The 17,923-nt window shown below is 46.4% G+C and overlaps 1 protein-coding gene across 1 annotated transcript; it reads right to left on the bottom strand.

Annotated features, from left to right (window-relative positions):
• Nucleotides 1-16,023: 16,023 nt before the first annotated feature.
• LOC6590269 (dopamine N-acetyltransferase) lies at nucleotides 16,024-16,849 on the bottom strand. The gene has a single exon (XM_002015436.2). It carries the CDS (start codon nucleotides 16,805-16,807, stop codon nucleotides 16,133-16,135), a length of 675 nt encoding a protein of 224 aa, XP_002015472.1. The 5' UTR covers nucleotides 16,808-16,849; the 3' UTR covers nucleotides 16,024-16,132.
• Nucleotides 16,850-17,923: the final 1,074 nt, after the last annotated feature.

Raw genomic sequence — 17,923 nt, 5'->3', positions numbered from 1 at the left:
GAAATGTAACCAAGTTTATGATGAGCCACGAAAATTAAGACTACAAATGTTTGCTTGGCTTAAATGAGTTTCCTTGGCCCTGGCGACAGGTCCGCCTCCTTATGATGCTCTCTTTATACGCTGTAGCCTGCAGAGGGTATAACGATTGGTATCAGCTGTTTGCAACGCAGACGAAAATACTCTGAAGTTGTCATACATAGATACAAATACAAATATGAGTACCAAAAGATTTTTAGCCGATAGTGAAAATTATAGAAAGATAGGGTTTTCACTTAAATTCCGATATTGGTATGAAAATAAACCCATATTTAAATTAAAAATCAAGACTTAAAATGATTTCAATTTAAAGTGCTGTATATTTAGATTAAATATGGGCCATAAAACCCATAAATATGGCCATAAGCCATAATTTTTAAATAGATCTGAACTTTTTTCAGTTTTGAATATTTAGTTTAAATACTGGCATTTCTTTTAACGAGTAATTTGTCATTTTGTTTATTGTGGATCAGAGTAAATTGCCAAGTGCGGAAACGACTGATCTTCATTGGTAACTAAAGACTCTGCTCCGAAGGTACCCTTCCGTTCTGGGTGCTGTTGGTCCTGGCCGAAAACTGAAACTTGTTTGTTGCTCGCTTTTCCTGTGTGGGGGGCTGTGAGGGCTGTGGGGGGCTTTGCTGTGTTTGTGTAAAGTTTGAATGCCAGCGCGACAGTTTACATATTGGATGTGGAGAGGGCGTGTCCGTGTGCTTTTTATGGCCATGTTAATTATTAGATAGAATTCGAAATGAGATTTGGTGCTGCCTGCTCCCAGCCGCGACCGCTGCCCCGGCCCCTGCCCTTCCTGCCCGCTCGTCTTAAATGGTCAGCGAATGTTGTTTGGCTGCCGGGCGGACTTAACGATCTGGCTTGCGACCACGACCAGGCCAACGTCATAATCATAATCGTAATAGCCACGGCCAGAACAGTGTCCATGATGACTGAAAAGTTGGCGCAATGGAGCATAAAACTAATAAGGATAATGGCCGAATGCTTCCGCTGACATTTCTGCGAACGGAAGAACAGAAAACCCGAAAAGCGGATATAGGAAACGCACACACAAAAAATAAATTCCACCCTTCTAATTGCATTGCAACAATTTTCGTGTTGCTTCTGCTGCTGGGGCTGCAATTAACGCGAGTGTGCGAAAAAGTGTTGCATGCTGCATGATTCGGGGGGCAGAGCAGGGGTTTTTGTGGTTGGTGCGCCATAAAATGTAGCTTCATCTGCCTCTCGGCTTTGACTTCTGGCATTTCGAGAGTGTAAAGTGCTAAAAAAGAAGCGCATAAAACCTCCGACAGGCGCCATCGCCTGGCATCAACGCGTATGAAAACCACGTTAACGGCGCCAGAATCCCTGAGAAAATGTAGCTTCTGATAATATCCAGAGCAGGACATCCTGTGCTGCCAAAAGAAAACCTTACACCACGCACTCGATATCTGCATATTGGAATTATGTTTACTCAGCACGGGAGATATATTTTATTATGTTATTACAACCTCAGCGAAGTTTCTTTCTTTCTATGTACCCACATATTTATTTGTATGATTTTTTAAAATTGCTGCGAGCTGAAGCCCTGACTTCGCCGCTTTGCACCAGTTAATCTGTGGCACCTGCCACTTTGCTAGATCGCTTTCCTCTCCGTTCCCTACAGCCGCATAGTGCGCCATTTTGCTGCCACACATTTCGAGCTGCTTAATTCATGTTCCACGGCTGCCAATGCGCCCCAGTGTAGGCAGGGCAATTTAAATAATTCTAGCTAATTTGTAAAAAGTTTGTTTGCCTTCGCCAGCGCCGGCGCCTTCGCTCTGTCGGTCCTCGGTCTGTCCCTCACTTTTTACGATTTAAATATGCCTGGCTATTAAATTTACTTGTGGGCAGGTCCGAGGGAGGGCCAGAAAGGGAGAGGTGGATCTGGAGTCAGGACTGACAGTTTTGTACGCCTCATTTCACTTTGTTTCGTGCTGTTGGCTTGTTAGCCGCCCGCTGGCCTCTCCACGCTGCTTTCATTGCCAAAACTTGCGTTTGGCTATACATCAATGCTGGCCCATGGTTCGTCGACAGGCGACTGTCAGCGTTGTGGCACTGGCATCATTGTTGCCCCCGATGGATGCTGGATGCTGTCGCTGAGCTGCGTGTTTCCGCTTTGCGACAGAGATTAAAATTTTTCAATTTTCCACTGCGAGAAACCGTTTTGTTTGCTTAGACATTCAGTAGGGGGAAGAGGGGTGGGGATCGGTGTGGGATGACCATCCAGTAATCAGCATGTGGCCAGGAAGTGGCCTGCCAGCTTTGTGGGAAACGGAGATTAATGTTTTCCCTGGCAAACACTAACCAAATGTAGGCCATGGCCACAACCGAACGTTAACTGTTACAAATAATGTAGGGCACCAGGAGAAGGGAGATGGGAGACGGCAAACGGGCGACAGGCTCAATCAAAGGTTGAGCCGAGGCCCCGGAGCCAATGCCTACGGAATGATGCTCATTGGCCCTTATGAGTTTTTCAATTAACTTAATGTGCATAAAAAGCAAGAGCCACAACCAAATGCACACGCAACGCTCAAATTGCGAAACGAGAAAAAGAAAACGAAACGAAACGAAAAAGCTGGGAAAAACAAACAGAAATGCGTTGAAAATTTATGACATCTTGTTTTTTATGGCCCGCAGCAGCAGCAGCAGCAGCAGCAGCTGAAGCTGGAGCTGGAGGTAGAACATGTGATATGGGATATGGGGCAGGAACAGGAGTTTTCAGGTTCGGTTTCGATATGCGCTCGATTGGCCCACTCCAGGGGCTGGACGGGGGAAGGAGAGTGCCAATGCCAGTGCCATTGCCAGTGGCTGCGGCAGGGCCAGAGTGTATGCTGTCAATTCAATCAAACGTTTCATACATCAGTGGACAGGCAGCCCAGGCGTGGCCGGGGCCAGACCCCGAGGGGAGCCTGGGATGCACACCCAGTTGCCTTTAACCCTTTAAGCGCTGACGGAACAACGGCTCCCCTTCCCCTTCCCCCTCCCCCCACCCCCTTCAACCTATCCCCCACCACCAACTACGAGCATAACACTAACCAAACACGAACGATGCCACTAAGCGACAGTAAAGTGCAAAATTCGTGCACCAGAGTGCATGAAATGTCGATGAAATTCATAAAAACTGCTCACGTTTTATTGAAATAAAATATTTATGTAATGGACAGTGAACTGTTTGCGTGGCTGGGGCTGGAATCGGAACATGGGGGGGGGGGGGGGGGGTCACAATGTATATGGGTATATTTGGGCATTTCCTAAAGGTTAACAAGCGCTTCGGAGGGAGCTACTGGTACCCGGCATCCACATGCAGATACATATGTACGTTGCTCTCAGATGTATCCATAGCTGTGGCCGGTTGTTCTCGATATCGCTTATATAGTGAAACCGTAACACCTTTGGGACAGAGTAATCCCTGCATCCAAAGTGTGTCAATGTTAGGCGATTTCCAGGCGAATCCGGCAACCGAAAAACCCTCTCAAATGTAAATTTAGGACGGGATGCTATCATGTTTGTTTGCGTGGGGGGTGTATGGCTGGCTGTGTGGGCACACACTGTGCCTCTGTTTTCTCTCTGCCTCAAAATGGGTTCAGTTCACCTTGCTACCGTTGCCGTTGCCGCTGCCGTTGCCGCTGCCGTTGCCGCTGCCGTTGCCGCTGCCGTTGCTGTTGTTTTTGCGGTCACATTTGAAGTCGTAAATTTGTCGCACGTAAAGGTTTAAGCAGCCATGTTATGGCTCTGGTCCTAGCTCCGCAACACCTTGAAACCCTCCCTGCTGTAGTCTGTCGCAGCTAAAAGGTTCATCAGATAGACCCAAAAAAAAATTATGTTGATGCCTCCGTTTGTCTCTCTTCTTCTCGGGGCAACTGTGGCATGTCTGAGGGCCATCGCTACGGTACGCTCGGCATCGGGTTCGTCTCTCGGCTCTGGCACAGGCACAGGCCATCCGGACTCCGCCAGAGTCAAAAATTCATTGAATTGCGGCCGTTGCATTATTAATAAGCCGAAAAAATGTTCTTGCCACTCGAGGGGGTGGTTGGTGGTTGGCGGGGCGTTTGGCGTCAGCGTGGGCTGCAGCACCGCCATTGAAACGTGCGACGGCTCCGACAAATGCCAACTTTTACAGTCGTCTTGCATTTATTTCAATTTGTTGTCTGCCTCTGCTTGTCCTGACTCGACTCGATTCTACTCGACTCGACTCGGTCTTTGGCTTTGCCACAATTCTTTTGTCTTAACTGCCTGTCGCACATTTCTTTTATTCCACCCCCGCCCCGCCGCACCCCTCTGGAGCACTGAATTTGCCTGCCACACGAAGTGCTGCTGCTGCATATCTTTCCTGCTGTTCCCGTTCCAAGTTCTGGATTGGGCTGAATTGTAGTTATTGCTGCTGGGGGCAGAGTGCTCGAGAAATTGAGAAGCTCTTGACTTGGAGCATCTTGTCGTCATCTTCGGCTCTGCTGTGGTCCAGTCCAGAACAAAACGCGCCTTGCATGTACATATTTATTTATGCATAAATATACTCGCTTGGATCAGAAGGTGTACAGTGCGAGGCACGGGTGTAAGGCGTAATTTAGCAATTTCGGAATAAATTTGAATAACATTCCATGAACTCCAGTTATATTTTCCGTATTGTTGGTTCTTTTTTTATACCCGATACTCAAAATGAGTATTGGGGTATATTAGATTTGTGGTAAAAGTGGATGTGTGTAACGTCCAGAAGGAATCGTTTCCGACCCCATAAAGTATATATATTCTTGATCAGCATCAATAGCCGAGTCGATTGAGCCCTGTCTGTCTGTCCGTCCGTCCGTCTGTCCGTCTGTCCGTCTGTCCGTCCCCTTCAGCGCCTAATGCTCAAAGACTATAAGAGCTAGAGCAACGATGTTTTGGATCCAGACTTCTGTGATATGTCACTGCTACAAAAATATTTCAAAACTTTGCCCCGCCCACTTCCGCCCCCACAAAGGGCGAAAATCTGTGGCGTCCACAATTTTAAAGATACGAGAAAACAAAAAACGCAGAATCATAGAGAATGACCATATCTTTTAGACTGCAGAATCTGAATTGGATCGTATTACTATTATAGCCACCATCAAGAAAACAATTTCATTTTTTCTCGCCCTGTCTCTCTCTAACACACAGGTAGCATAGGCGGCTTTGCTTAGAGTAAAACATTAGCGCCTAGATCTCAGAGACTATAAAAGCTAGAGCAACCAAATTTGGTATCCACACTCCTAATATATCGGACCGAGACGAGTTTGTTTCAAAATTTCGCCACACCCCCTTCCGCCCCCGCAAAGGATGCAAATCTGGGGATATTCACAAATCTCAGAGACTATTAAAGCTAGAGTAACCAAATTTGGTATCCGCACTTCTGTTAGATCTCACTATAAAACCTTTATCTCAAAATTTCGCCCCACCCCCTTCTGCCCCCACAAAGGACGAAAATCTGTTGCATTCACAATATTGCAGATTTGAGAAAACTAAAAACGCAGAATCATAGATACCGACCATATCTATCAGATTGCTGAATCTGGATCAGATTAGATCATTTTTATAGCCAAAGGACACAAATCAATTTGCAGTGGCTACGCAGCGCGTGACGTCACGCTCAGACTGATTTTCTGTCTCTCTCGCACGCACTCTTTGTCGTGTCGTTTAATATTAGCGGCCTCTGCCGGAGGAGAGCCATACTGACTTAGTATCGGGTATAACTCTAGAGTTGCGGTGTCCGCAGCAACTCACAACGTTCCCCCTCGTTTTATTTTGGCGTTGATACCGACCGAGGGGCGCTGACGCATGACGCGCGATGCGAATAACTGTGCCGATGGCGTAAATGCAGGAAAGATAGTTGTTATACCCGATACTCAAAATGAGTATTGGGGTATATTAGATTTGTGGTAAAAGTGTATGTGTGTAACGTCCAGAAGGAATCGTTTCCGACCCCATAAAGTATATATATTCTTGATCAGCATCAATAGCCGAGTCGATTGAGCCATGTCTGTCTGTCCGTCTGTCCGTCTGTCCGTCCGTCCGTCTGTCCGTCTGTCCGTCCCCTTCAGCGCCTAATGCTCAAAGACTATAAGAGCTAGAGCAACGATGTTTTGGATCCAGACTTCTGTGATATGTCACTGCTACAAAAATATTTCAAAACTTTGCCCCGCCCACTTCCGCCCCCACAAAGGGCGAAAATCTGTGGCGTCCACAATTTTAAAGATACGAGAAAACAAAAAACGCAGAATCATAGAGAATGACCATATCTTTTAGACTGCAGAATCTGAATTGGATCGTATTACTATTATAGCCACCATCAAGAAAACAATTTCATTTTTTCTCGCCCTGACTCTCTCTAACACACAGGTAGCATAGGCGGCTTTGCTTAGAGTAAAACATTAGCGCCTAGATCTCAGAGACTATAAAAGCTAGAGCAACCAAATTTGGTATCCACACTCCTAATATATCGGACCGAGACGAGTTTGTTTCAAAATTTCGCCACACCCCCTTCCGCCCCCGCAAAGGATGCAGATCTGGGGATATTCATAAATCTCAGAGACTATTAAGGCTAGAGTAACCAAATTTGGTATCCGCACTCCTGTTAGATCTCACTATAAAACGTATATCTCAAAATTTCGCCCCACCCCCTTCCGCCCACACAAAGGACGAAAATCTGTTGCATCCACAATATTGCAAAATCGAGTAAACTAAAAACGCAGAATCATAGACAATGACCATATCTATCCGGTTGCCGAATCTGGATCAGATCGGATCATTTTTGTAGCCAAAAGCAAGAAATCAATTTTTAGTGGCTACGCAGCGCCCGACGTCACGCTCAGACTGATTTTCTGTCTCTCTCGCACGCACTCTTTGTCGTGTCGTTTAATATTAGCGGCGTCTGCCGGAGGAGAGCCATACTGACTTAGTATCGGATATAACTGTAGAGTTGCGGTGTCCGCAGCAACTCACAACGTTCCCCCTCGTTAGACTAATATTCGAATACTTATTACGAGAAAGGTACTAGATTAACAACCAATTGACAAATCATTTCATTAACTTTGATATGAAATCCTATTCAAATGATCAAAAACTGTGAGTTTTTTGTATTTCATAGTCATCTATATAATCTCCCCAGGAAGAGGCGAGTCAAACGGCCAAATAATTGGATGGCAAATTCTTGACCTGTGGCAAGCGGTAAATGTATCGCATTGATTGATTTTTCATTACATATCCAGGCAGCACCCGCTGGGGGTCAGAGATCCGTGCAGGAACAGTTGCAGGGAACGGTTGCATGAGCCTTGGGTATGCATGCTTACCACTTCCGGATGCCGCAGGAGCAGAAGTAACGGCAGCGCCGGCTGTGGAGAAACTGCACTGCAGCTCCATTGGCAATTGCGACAATGAAACAACTGCATTTTTGGCCTGCACTCGGCCTGGGAGGAAAGGGTTTGGTGTGGGAGGGCTTGTTTCACATTTCCGTCACACATGCAACTCGATGCCGTTCCGTTACGCCCCATCCACATCCCACATTCATCTCTAGCTGCCGCTGCTGCTCCTTCTGGTCCTTCTACTGCTGGTCATGTCAATGTGGACAACTTCACTTTAAGCGAGGGACCAGCATCGGCATCACCATCAGGCTGAGCCTCATGCATGTCCAGCCAGGATAAAGGACGCGTGGCGGAAGCATTTGGCTGCCAAATGCCAGGCGAGGGATTCTCCATGTCCTTTGACACGCGCTCGATTGCAATTTCGTTTTGCATTTGTGTGCTTCCCTGCCTGCCCTTCTCTCTCTCTCCCCGTCTGTCTGCATGGGTGTCTGTGTGTGTGTGTGTGCAATGCAACCGAAATGTAAGAAATGAATGGCAGCTGCAGCAGTAGAAGAGGATCACGAGCAACAACTCTTCCGGAAGGGTGGGAGGTCCTTCGATGCGTGTGCGAGTGTGCACAAAATTGCTCAAATGTGTGTGTGGCTCACAGTGTTGCTAGCCTATTTCATTCCATTTCAGGCCTGCAATTCGCCTTAAAGTCACATTTTTCATTTGCTGCAGTTGTGTGAGTGGTTCTCTGTGTGTGTGTGTGTGTGCGTGAGCAAATATGCAATTTCCTGTTGCAAGAAGAGGCCTCAGCTCCCACACTTTTTTGCCCTGCGCCTCGGAATCTAGAGCAAGTGCCAATGTTTGTCATTTTGGAGGCTGTTAATTTTAAACTAAAATCGATTTTTCATTCTTGTGTCTCCAGAATTGCCGGAAAATATTGAATGCTATCGCATAAAACACACACACACACACAAAGAGAGAGAGAGAGAGAGAGAGAGAGAGAGAGACAGAGAGAGACAGAGAAAGGCAGGCGTGGCATTCCCAAGTGTGCATTGGCATGTTTAACCTCGTTTGCAGCCAGACACTTGTCTAATGTTTTATTGGTCGGTGGCCCTCCGACCCATCCCACAGCCGCCAGCCAATGCAATGGGATGCAATTGCAATTGCATAAGACTTAAATTAATTAATTTGCCAAAAGCTATACACACACACACACACTCGCTCGGGTGAGAGCGAGCGAGAGAGAGAGAGCGAGAGACGAAGAGAGCACATTCCTTGGCAAGTGTCTGTCTAATGAGTTGCAGATGCACCGCCTGCTGGTGCTGCATTTGGCCGCTGATAAAAACTCAAATACGACTCCGATGCGGGTGTGGCAGAGGCAGAGGCAGAGGCAGATGCAGTGCCAGGGGCGGAGGACTACTCTCCCACTCCCACTCCCACTGGTCACACTTTCCCCCGGACACTGTCCTTCTCCCGCACTATCAAAAAAATATATATAAGAAGTAAGGAGCCCGGCCTGGCTGTCCCTTCAGAGCAATTTGTGGCAATCAGCAAATGGCCAGAGCGAAGCTGGAGCTGCATTAGCTGTAAAATGTGGCCAAGGCGACACTTGCGTTTTTCGTAATTAAATTAGTGCCACTGTCGAGCATTAGTTACACTTTCCCCCACACACATTCAGCATTCAGTAGAGAGGAGTCTCTGAAAGTTTAAATACGCCACAAACCTCAGACAGTTCCCTGCTTGCCGCTTGCCGCTTCCCGCTTCCCGCTTCCCGCTCCCCCTTCTCCCTTCCTCCTTTCCACATCCCGCTATCCGCTTTCCCAGTTCATTGTCAGCAACTGATTTTCCACAGTTTTGTGAGCATTTTAAATGTTTATTTGTACGTTTGGTCGGATTTGCACTTGCAACGAGTACGACTACGAGTGCGAGCATCCTCGAGCCAGCTTAGTTTTGTGGCATTTTGCGGTCTGAACTTCTACCTCAGCTTTGGGATTCTCTATGGTGTTTGCCTTTTGGTGTGTGCTTTAACGGCTTAGATGGCTACCCGTACCATTAGCTTCTGCGCCAGAAATCTCAAGAACATCTACGGTTATTAAAATACTTTGGGATCTATCTCTCTATCTCTACAGGAGTTGAGGCCGGGTGGCTCCTTGTGTGCCACACAGCAATGCAATGCAATGTTTATGTATATACATTCTTTCAAGCTCAATTTCATTCGCTGACTCTGACCTGACCCTTTCCCCTGGTCAAAAGAACCCCCTTCTATGCCCCTCTCAATTCTGTATGTTGGCTCTTTAGCCCTGCTCCTCCTCCTCCTCCTGCCCTGTTCTGCTCAGTTCTCTCCTGTTCCGTTCCGTTCTGTTCTGTTCGGTTGGTTGTCGGCCTGACTGTAAAACTATTTTCGAAGATTTACGACAAAATTGTTTCAAACTTTTTGATTTCGTTTCGTCGCAGGTTGCGGGCTGTCTCGCTCTCCACTGCTACGTATTGGGGTTTCTCTCTTTTTTTGCTGCAAAAGGATTAGGAAGTACGTGCATGTAACCGTTGGGCACTCGGTATCGGGTCCGCCCTGGCCTTGCCTGACCATTTGTCTCCCTCGTCCAGAGCAATTTAAAGTGCCTTGGAGCATGCCACACACAAGCTGCCCCCACCCTGTGTGTTTGTGTGTGTGTGGTGTTTGTCCTTGATGCCAACTTAATTACACGTGCCAGCCCAGAGTCCACCGAGGTGCACTCATTTTCACCTTTTCCCCCGCCACCAAGGAGCGATCCTTTAAAAACTGATGCCCGATTACTATCTGGCATTTGCATCCTGGGGCGGCAAGGATCCATTTCGCCCGACTTTGAGTGCATTCTAATACGCTTAAGTGCACGACGAGCCCCTAAAACTATGCAATGAAAAATAGTTCAACAACTTTATTATGAAATTTTTGCAAGTCAGTGGCTGAGCTGAGTGGGCGTGTGGAGTGGGGGGCGTGTGGCGTGTGTGGCAGAGTCAAAGCTCAAGAACAAGCGAAAGAATAAATAAAAATGGCATTTGTACCAGCATGTGCACATACGTCTGTGAGTGTTCCTGTGTGCGTGAAAGCCTGACTGAAGCGCTCGGCAAATACTAGCAGAAAACAACAGAAAACTAACCGAAACAGCAGAGCCGAGACAGAAGACAGACGTCCAAAGAGCAGAGACAGAAACAGAGATGAAGGCAGAGATGGGGACTAGCTGACAAGTGTGCTTAGTGGGCCATGCAAAGCTTTAGTTTTTTTTTATATTTCCCCCCCAAGACTGAGCCCTATGTAATTGTTGAGAATGCAGCGGAGAGCAGACTGATGGGCCCCCATCCTGCTAAGTATGTGGAGGAGTATATGTGAGCTGCAGCTTGCAGGCAGCCATGAAGCATGACAGAGGCATACGGATCATTATTTAGTTCTCATGCAAAATCCCCCGGGGGACTCCTTGAAATACGTTTCATATATCCCGAACAAATTTGTTAGAGGATCAGGTACCGGCCTTGTTCTAGCTTTGGCCTTACAAATGCTTTATGTATATTTATATTTTATATTTATATTTATGTATGTATATTTTACTTTTTGAGATTTTGTCTGTTTTGCAAGCCATATTTGCTTCGGAATGATTTTCATGGCTATCGATTTTAATTGTTCTATTATATCTATAGCTTTTTCAATACAGTTAATTTAAATAAAATTGAATACAAAATGGCAATTTTTAAGCGAAGAATTTGTTTCATCCTTTCATACTTATGTATATTTCTTATACTCTCCTATGGGCTGCAAGTTCCATTGATCAAAGAAAGGACTTTTCTTAGGGGACTATTCCAGAGATTTTACAAATGTCGGAACTTTTTCTAATATTCATGTAGATAGTATCATTGATATTCATTATTTTTGAGTTATATTTTTTTTTTTATCAAGAATAATGATTAATCCTAAGTTTTATCAAATTACTCAAAAATAATGATTATCTGTGAAGAAAATCGTAAAAAATCAAAAGTTTAAAAATCATGGCGGCAATGCAGAGATTGTAAAAAAATAAAAATTTTGGTGTAAATAGTGTTTTTCTGGGTCCATTAAAAATAAGAGATTTTTTTATAAAAACAAAAAAAAAAAGGATTGAGAATTGGTCCCTGGTAGATACAACTGAGGCGGCACTCGGAAATGGTATTGTATGAAAGTAATACCAAGCATTCAGTCCCTGCCCAAAAATGGCATATACAGCGATATGAAAATGACTTGGTGCGCTTTGACGGGCAGCCATTAAAGCGTGAGCTGCTCTCAGGAGAGAGGAGAAGAGAGCTGTTAGATAGAAGAGAGAGAGAGAGAGAGAGAGAGAGAGAGAGAGAGAGAGAGAGAGAGAGAGAGAGAGAGAGCACAACTAACAACTAACAGCTCAGATACATTCGTATCGTTAATGTGTTTGTGCCATCACATATATATGGGTGGAATGTGGTTTACTGGTGGAGGAGGGATGCGGGAATGCTGAAATGCGGGGCAGGAGGCTCTGTTTTGGCAAGGGGTGTTGACGGGGTGCACGGTACCGGAGTATATGGGGCTCCACACTCATGTTGGCGAGTTGGTTGCATGCGCTTAATGCAAATCCTTGAAACCACTTGCGGCCCACTCGAAATTTTTAATTTTTCCCACAAAAGCCGCACTCGACGGGAACTCGAGGCGCATCAACATCAACCAACCGAGCCCCAACAGCCAACAACTCGGCAGCGGCAGGCCTCTGTACCCCTCTCTCGCACTCACTATCTCTCTCTCTCTCTCTCTCTCTCTCTCTCTCTCTCTCTCTCTGTGTCTGTCTCTGGGTCTGTGTGTGCCGCTGCAAGTTGCAACTGTTGCAATGGGCATGAAACAGAAGCACTTTGGTCTGCCATGCACCTAGGCGGCATTACAAGTACGCGCCATGTTCGTTTGTATTTCCAGTCCTACTATGTTATATATATGTATATATATATCCTCGCCGCTCTTCCTGCATCTATCTGGATGTGCGTGTGTGCCTTTGCCAGAGTAACAGTAAGAGATAGCCGAGTTAACCAGGCCTGGGCGTGGATCCGGCAGCTCTAGCTGTAAATAGCAAAAAAGAACCTAAATGAGATTTGGAAAACGAAATACCCATCGAAGTTTCAATGCCCTTCAACCTTTCAAGCATGTAATATTTCCTTGAAACGAATAGTAGAATGGCTCAAAAAATATGAATTTGGGAAACTATACAGCTAACATATAATAGGGAATAATATTTTATAATCCGAAAGCTTGGCTTTACCTCACAGCAGTATCGAGGACGATGTACAATATAGGCAAGGATTTATAAAGCTTACAACCCAAAGATTCCGCAAAAGACATTTCCCACTTCTGGGCAAAGTTTCAGAGGTTCAAAATCTGTGTACCTTCTGAAGTACTCAATAGAAATTGCTAATTTTTCCAGAATCAGAGTTTGAAGACTGGTTTTGGAATGTGTCAATTTAGCTTGGGAAGTATTCAAGTTGTATTCAAGGTTAACTAAAACGTAATCGTACAGTACACAATCTTTTACAGAATGTATGGGATCCTTTGAGCAGGGCATCAGTTGTAACTGAGAATGCCGCTGCCCCACATCGGCTGCCTCCCACCAAATGTGCGTCATAGTGCAGCTGTGGTCCTACCCCTGCCTCTGTTTGTGTATGTGTGTATTTGTGTGTATGTGTGTGTGTGTGGGGTTTGTGGGGAAACTCACTCATAACGCGCTGGGTGCTCATTGCATTCGTGAACTTTATTAATAATGGCGCCAAACAACATGAACACCGCCGCATCACAGCTCCACAGTATCAGCGTGCTCAGGAACCCGGATCCCCATCATCCATGTCCATGCCCGTCCCTCTACAATGGTCGTGTGCCTGCATTTCAGGCGAGAAAAATTGCACTGGCAGGAGTAGGGAAAAGGTGTTCCAACTTGCAACATACATATATGCATACATACACACATACACTCATATATAGATGAATATGTATTGTACGAGCATATATATGTTTATGTATATATATATATATGTGATGATGAAAAAAGTGGCACAGAAAAAAAGCAAACGGAAAGGAGAGCAAGAAATGTGCTCTGCAAATTATTATTTTTTGCCAGCGGCCAAGAGAGGCCCCCGCTACCCCCCGCCCACCGTCCACCTGCATGGGGCAGGAGCGGAGCTGAAGGAGTCTGGGTTGTAGTCGTAGTCTGTTTAATATGCGCTGGTGTTTTCCCTTTTAGGGTGTGGCTGCTGCAGATAAATACACACACATGTGCAAGAGACATCTTCCACACTTTAATCGCGCCAAGCCTAAAAGCAGGCGCGGCATGCGACAAGTCATCAGCTTCCACAGAGACGATTACAACGACGACGAGGACGACGATGAGGACGGCGGCGATGATGATGATGGCATTAATAATTACATCGCAGCATGTTCTCAGGCAAGCCAAAGACATTCATCTTTCTTTGGGTTCGAGCCATCACTCAGTCAAAAATTTCAGCGCGTCAACTCGTGTTAGGAGGTGGCTGGGGGAAAGAACACTCAACTCTTACCGGGTGTGTGTGTGTGTCTGTTCTCGCTCTGATGTGCTAATTACAGCTGACAGTTGTTCTTTTTTTTCCGTCTCCTGTCCCAAGCCACCGCCCTTTGTCCGCTCTATCCACTCCTTTTTGGAATTTGCGCGCCACGTGACGTATGAGCAATGTACGTGGGGCAATTAATAAGCGGCGGGGAGGCGGAGGGGCGCTCAATGAGGGTCTCGGGCTCGGGCTGGGCCACTCAATTAGATGTTGGAAAAGTCGCTTATTGATTTCTGGGTGCCTGCCTAATTGAATTTATGTATTTGTGTTCAATTGCAACGCTCCTTCATCGGCCATGCCTCCTGCCTCCTGCCCTCTGCCTCTTGTCCCCTTCCCCAGCCCCTCCTTCCACTCTCGACAATTTCCTTTGCTGCGCCTGTTTCATTAATTAAGTGCGCCCTGACCTGGCAGAAATCAAAAAGTTAACATTATAAATTACAAAACAGCAGCACGAGTGGCCCTTCCAGTTAGGACTGGTATCGGGGTGCGGAAAAACAGGAAAGCTGAAAAAAGGAAGCGAAAGGACACCGAAGCAGTTGGCAAGGAGCAGCGGAAAACTGTCAAGAGTCTCATTAATTGAACAAAGCATTCGAGTGTGGTGAAGGCGGTGGCGGGGGCGGGGGCTAAGATTGGCTGCTGCAAATTACCAGCGGTTCGAGTGGGGCACGGAAAACTGACCAAGAGCGGCAAATGAGCATCCAATTTTTATACAGAAATGATGACAACCAAAAGCAAAAGGCACTGCGGGAAAACTGTGCGAAAACTGTGGCAACTTTTCCCCGTTATGTTGTGTTTGTTTCTCTCACAGTTGCTACGTTTGACTAGGGAAAAGTTCCCGGCTCTCTCTCTCTCTCTCTTTTTCTCTCTCTCTCTCTGTCTCTTCTGCGACTTTTGAGCAGTTCTCAGGCAGGCAGCCAAGCGACAATGATGATGCAGGACAAACAGAGGAGCAGCAAAAGCAGCAGCAGGAGCAGAGTGAGAGGGTGAGAGAGAGAGAGAGTGAGAGCGCAGAGGAGAGGAAGCAGCAGAGCGGGCAGTGGCGCTTTGTGTGCTTCCGTTTCCGATTTCGTTAGTTTTTTGACTTTTCTAGCCAGCAAGGACGACAACGACAACGATGGCGATGGCGATGGCTGCTGTGGCAGTATTTCACTTTAGCAGGCTTCCTGCAGCACCACCACCCAGCACCTCTGACCCGCCGCCAGTCCCTTGGACCCCTGGACGGCCCCCGGCCCCTGCTTATGCAATGAAATGTTTCGCAAAGCGGCACTTAAGCGTACTTCTTGCCGCAGCAAATGTGTTTTTGGACCAACTCGGACTGGACTGAACTGGCAATTTCATTTCTAAAGTTCACTAAGAGAGATGGGGAGGAGGGCAGAATCAGCGTAATTGCGGTTATTTCACCTGTCGAAAATAAAACAAAATGCAGCCAGGTGAAAACAAGTTGCAATTTGTAGCTGCAAACAGTTCAATTTCACTCACGTACACCCACCCACCCACAGCGGCACCTGCATCGTGCCGAGTTGACAAGCTTGCCACGCCACACCACCCCCTGGACCCTGACCATGTGGGCAGGGTGACAGGGTTCCAACCAGCCAGCCAGCCAGCCAGCCAGCCAGCCAGCCAGCCAGCCAGCCAGCCGTCCTCTGATGAATCTTCTCCCCCACATGTCGGAGACCAGCCAAGCGCTTTAATTCCGAGCAGAAAAAGTCAATTTTCTGGTAAATTTGTTGAAAGTCGTTATGACTCCTTCTCAATCACTTAGATCTCTATTTCCTAACTGTGTCTACACTCAAGTGTGCCTGTGTGTGTGTTTGCTTTTTCCTTCCGACCGAGTTCCGGGTTGTTTTTTTTTGGCTTTTCATAAATACAGCCATAAATCAAGTTTCAGTTTGCCACGAATTGATTTTTTTTTTTTGTAACTGTAGCCGCTTTCTCCTCTCTGTTCTATTCCTTCTTTCCATTTCCGTTTCATCGCCTTTCACTCACGCACTATTTTCGCATTCCTTTGACCTCTTAGCCTGTTTGCTTTTGCTCCTCAAAATTAATGGGTGATTCGAAATGAGTAAGCAAGAACACTTATTTATATCGGGCTAACTTTGTTATCATAAAAAATATAACAATTTGCTGTCTTTGTCGTTACAGATTATTGCTTTTAAGGCTTGATCGCCTCACAGTTTGATGACCATGATCCGGGCATGCGTATGGGGTGCTGCAGGTGTGAAGATCACTCGTCCCTGATCGTCCTTGTAGTCCGCATAGCACAGAGAATGGATGCACTCCATGCCCAGTGCTTCCTTCTGTCGGGCGGAGTAGTAGCTCGTGCAGTAGGCTACCATCAGGGGGTAGCCCTTCGCCCGACCTACATCCATCAGAGTGGCAGCCAGGCGGGAGCCCAAGCCCTTCCCCCTCATCAAGGCACCCACACTGGTCATGTGGGAGTAGAGCGCCTTGGAGATGCCATAGCGCTCAAACAGGTTCGCCTCGAGCTCGATTTTTGAGAGAAGGCGGCATATTCGTCCCCAAGTATGCTGCTCCATTCCCGCAGCCTCCTTCCGATGCTTCTCCATGTCCTCGGGGTACTGAGGGCCGGCCAGGACATAGCCCACAATGCTCCCACCTTGGTTCTCGTCGGTGGCAATCAGGCAGGTGCCCTCTCTGATCATGGATAGATGATACTCGTCGGATTCTTTCTCATTTTGAAGATGCACTTGTTCTCCGGTGGAACGGCTCAGGGGTTCATCGGTAAAGAACTGTTCCTGCATGAATAATTTCACCCTAGAATAGTCCTTCTCGGCCATGACGCGTATGCTGATGCCATCCTTCGTGTTCGCTGCCGTTGACATGCTCAATTTCGTTCTCGCGTAGTTCCCGTCGGTTGCTGTTTGTACTGAAATCAGCTGGGTTCCCTTTATAAACGCTGGCTATCAATTTCCTATGTCCTAAAAGCCCGATAATGTGCTTGCACATTATCGTAACTGAAACTGTGGAATCTATAAAGTGTTATTCGGGTCGCTTATCGCTATCTTGCTTATCTTTCCCATACACTTACTGCACAACAATTATTTTGCTTGACAACTTTATGTTTCTCTATTAAATTTGTAACGGGAAAAATGAATTTTTATTTGCAATATTTGTATACCCGATACTCAAAAAGGGTATATTAGATTTGTGGTGAATGTTGATGTGTGGAACACCCAGAAGGAAACGTTTCCGACTCCACAAAGTATATATATTCTTGATCAGCATCAGTAGCCGGGTCAATCGAGCCATGTCTGTCTGTCCCTCTGTCCGTCCCTATGAGCACCTAGTGCTCAGAGACTGTAAAGGCTAGAGTAAACAAATTTTGTATTCAGAGTCCTGTGAGTCCTGTATCCACTGTTAGAATCGTATTTCAAAATTCCGCGCGGTGGTGGATGTGGATGTGGATGGGTGTATCACCCAGAATAACTCTTCCAACGCAATGTAACTTTCGATAGCTACGAGTACTTCCGATTTTGTATCTTATCCATTATTTCGATGTTACGAAGTGACCGTAAACGGAAAATCATTGAAAATTCTCGTATCTAATAGATTACCAAATCTGCTTAAAGGTAAGCGGATAAATTGTATGGCAGCAATGATGGTGATGATGACCTTTTCTGTCCCCGCCAGCACTCTTCCAGGGATTAGTGGAACTTGTTATTTTCATATAATGGAGCATTATCTAGTAGTTTTTTCTCACGTTTGATCGCCTACCAGTCAAACACTTTCGCTTTTTTCTTGGCTCTGTCTAAGGAATGGCAAAGACAAGGCACACTCTCTGTCGCTCCCCCTTTGCATTGGACTCCCCCCGTCACTGTTTGCATCGCACTTTTTCTATCTCTCTGCCGTTCCAGATGGGTTGTCATTGTCTTTGTTCCGCATTGTCCATCGATTGCCTGATAACACTCGACTAAAGCAGTGAAGTGCAAGTGCAAGTG

This window comes from Drosophila persimilis, unplaced genomic scaffold, assembly GCF_003286085.1.
Source record: "Drosophila persimilis strain 14011-0111.01,24,50 unplaced genomic scaffold, DperRS2 tig00000002-arrow-pilon, whole genome shotgun sequence".
NCBI lineage: Eukaryota > Metazoa > Arthropoda > Insecta > Diptera > Drosophilidae > Drosophila > Drosophila persimilis.
Note: the sequence above shows the minus strand (reverse complement) of the source record. Positions and strands in the feature narration are given on the sequence as shown.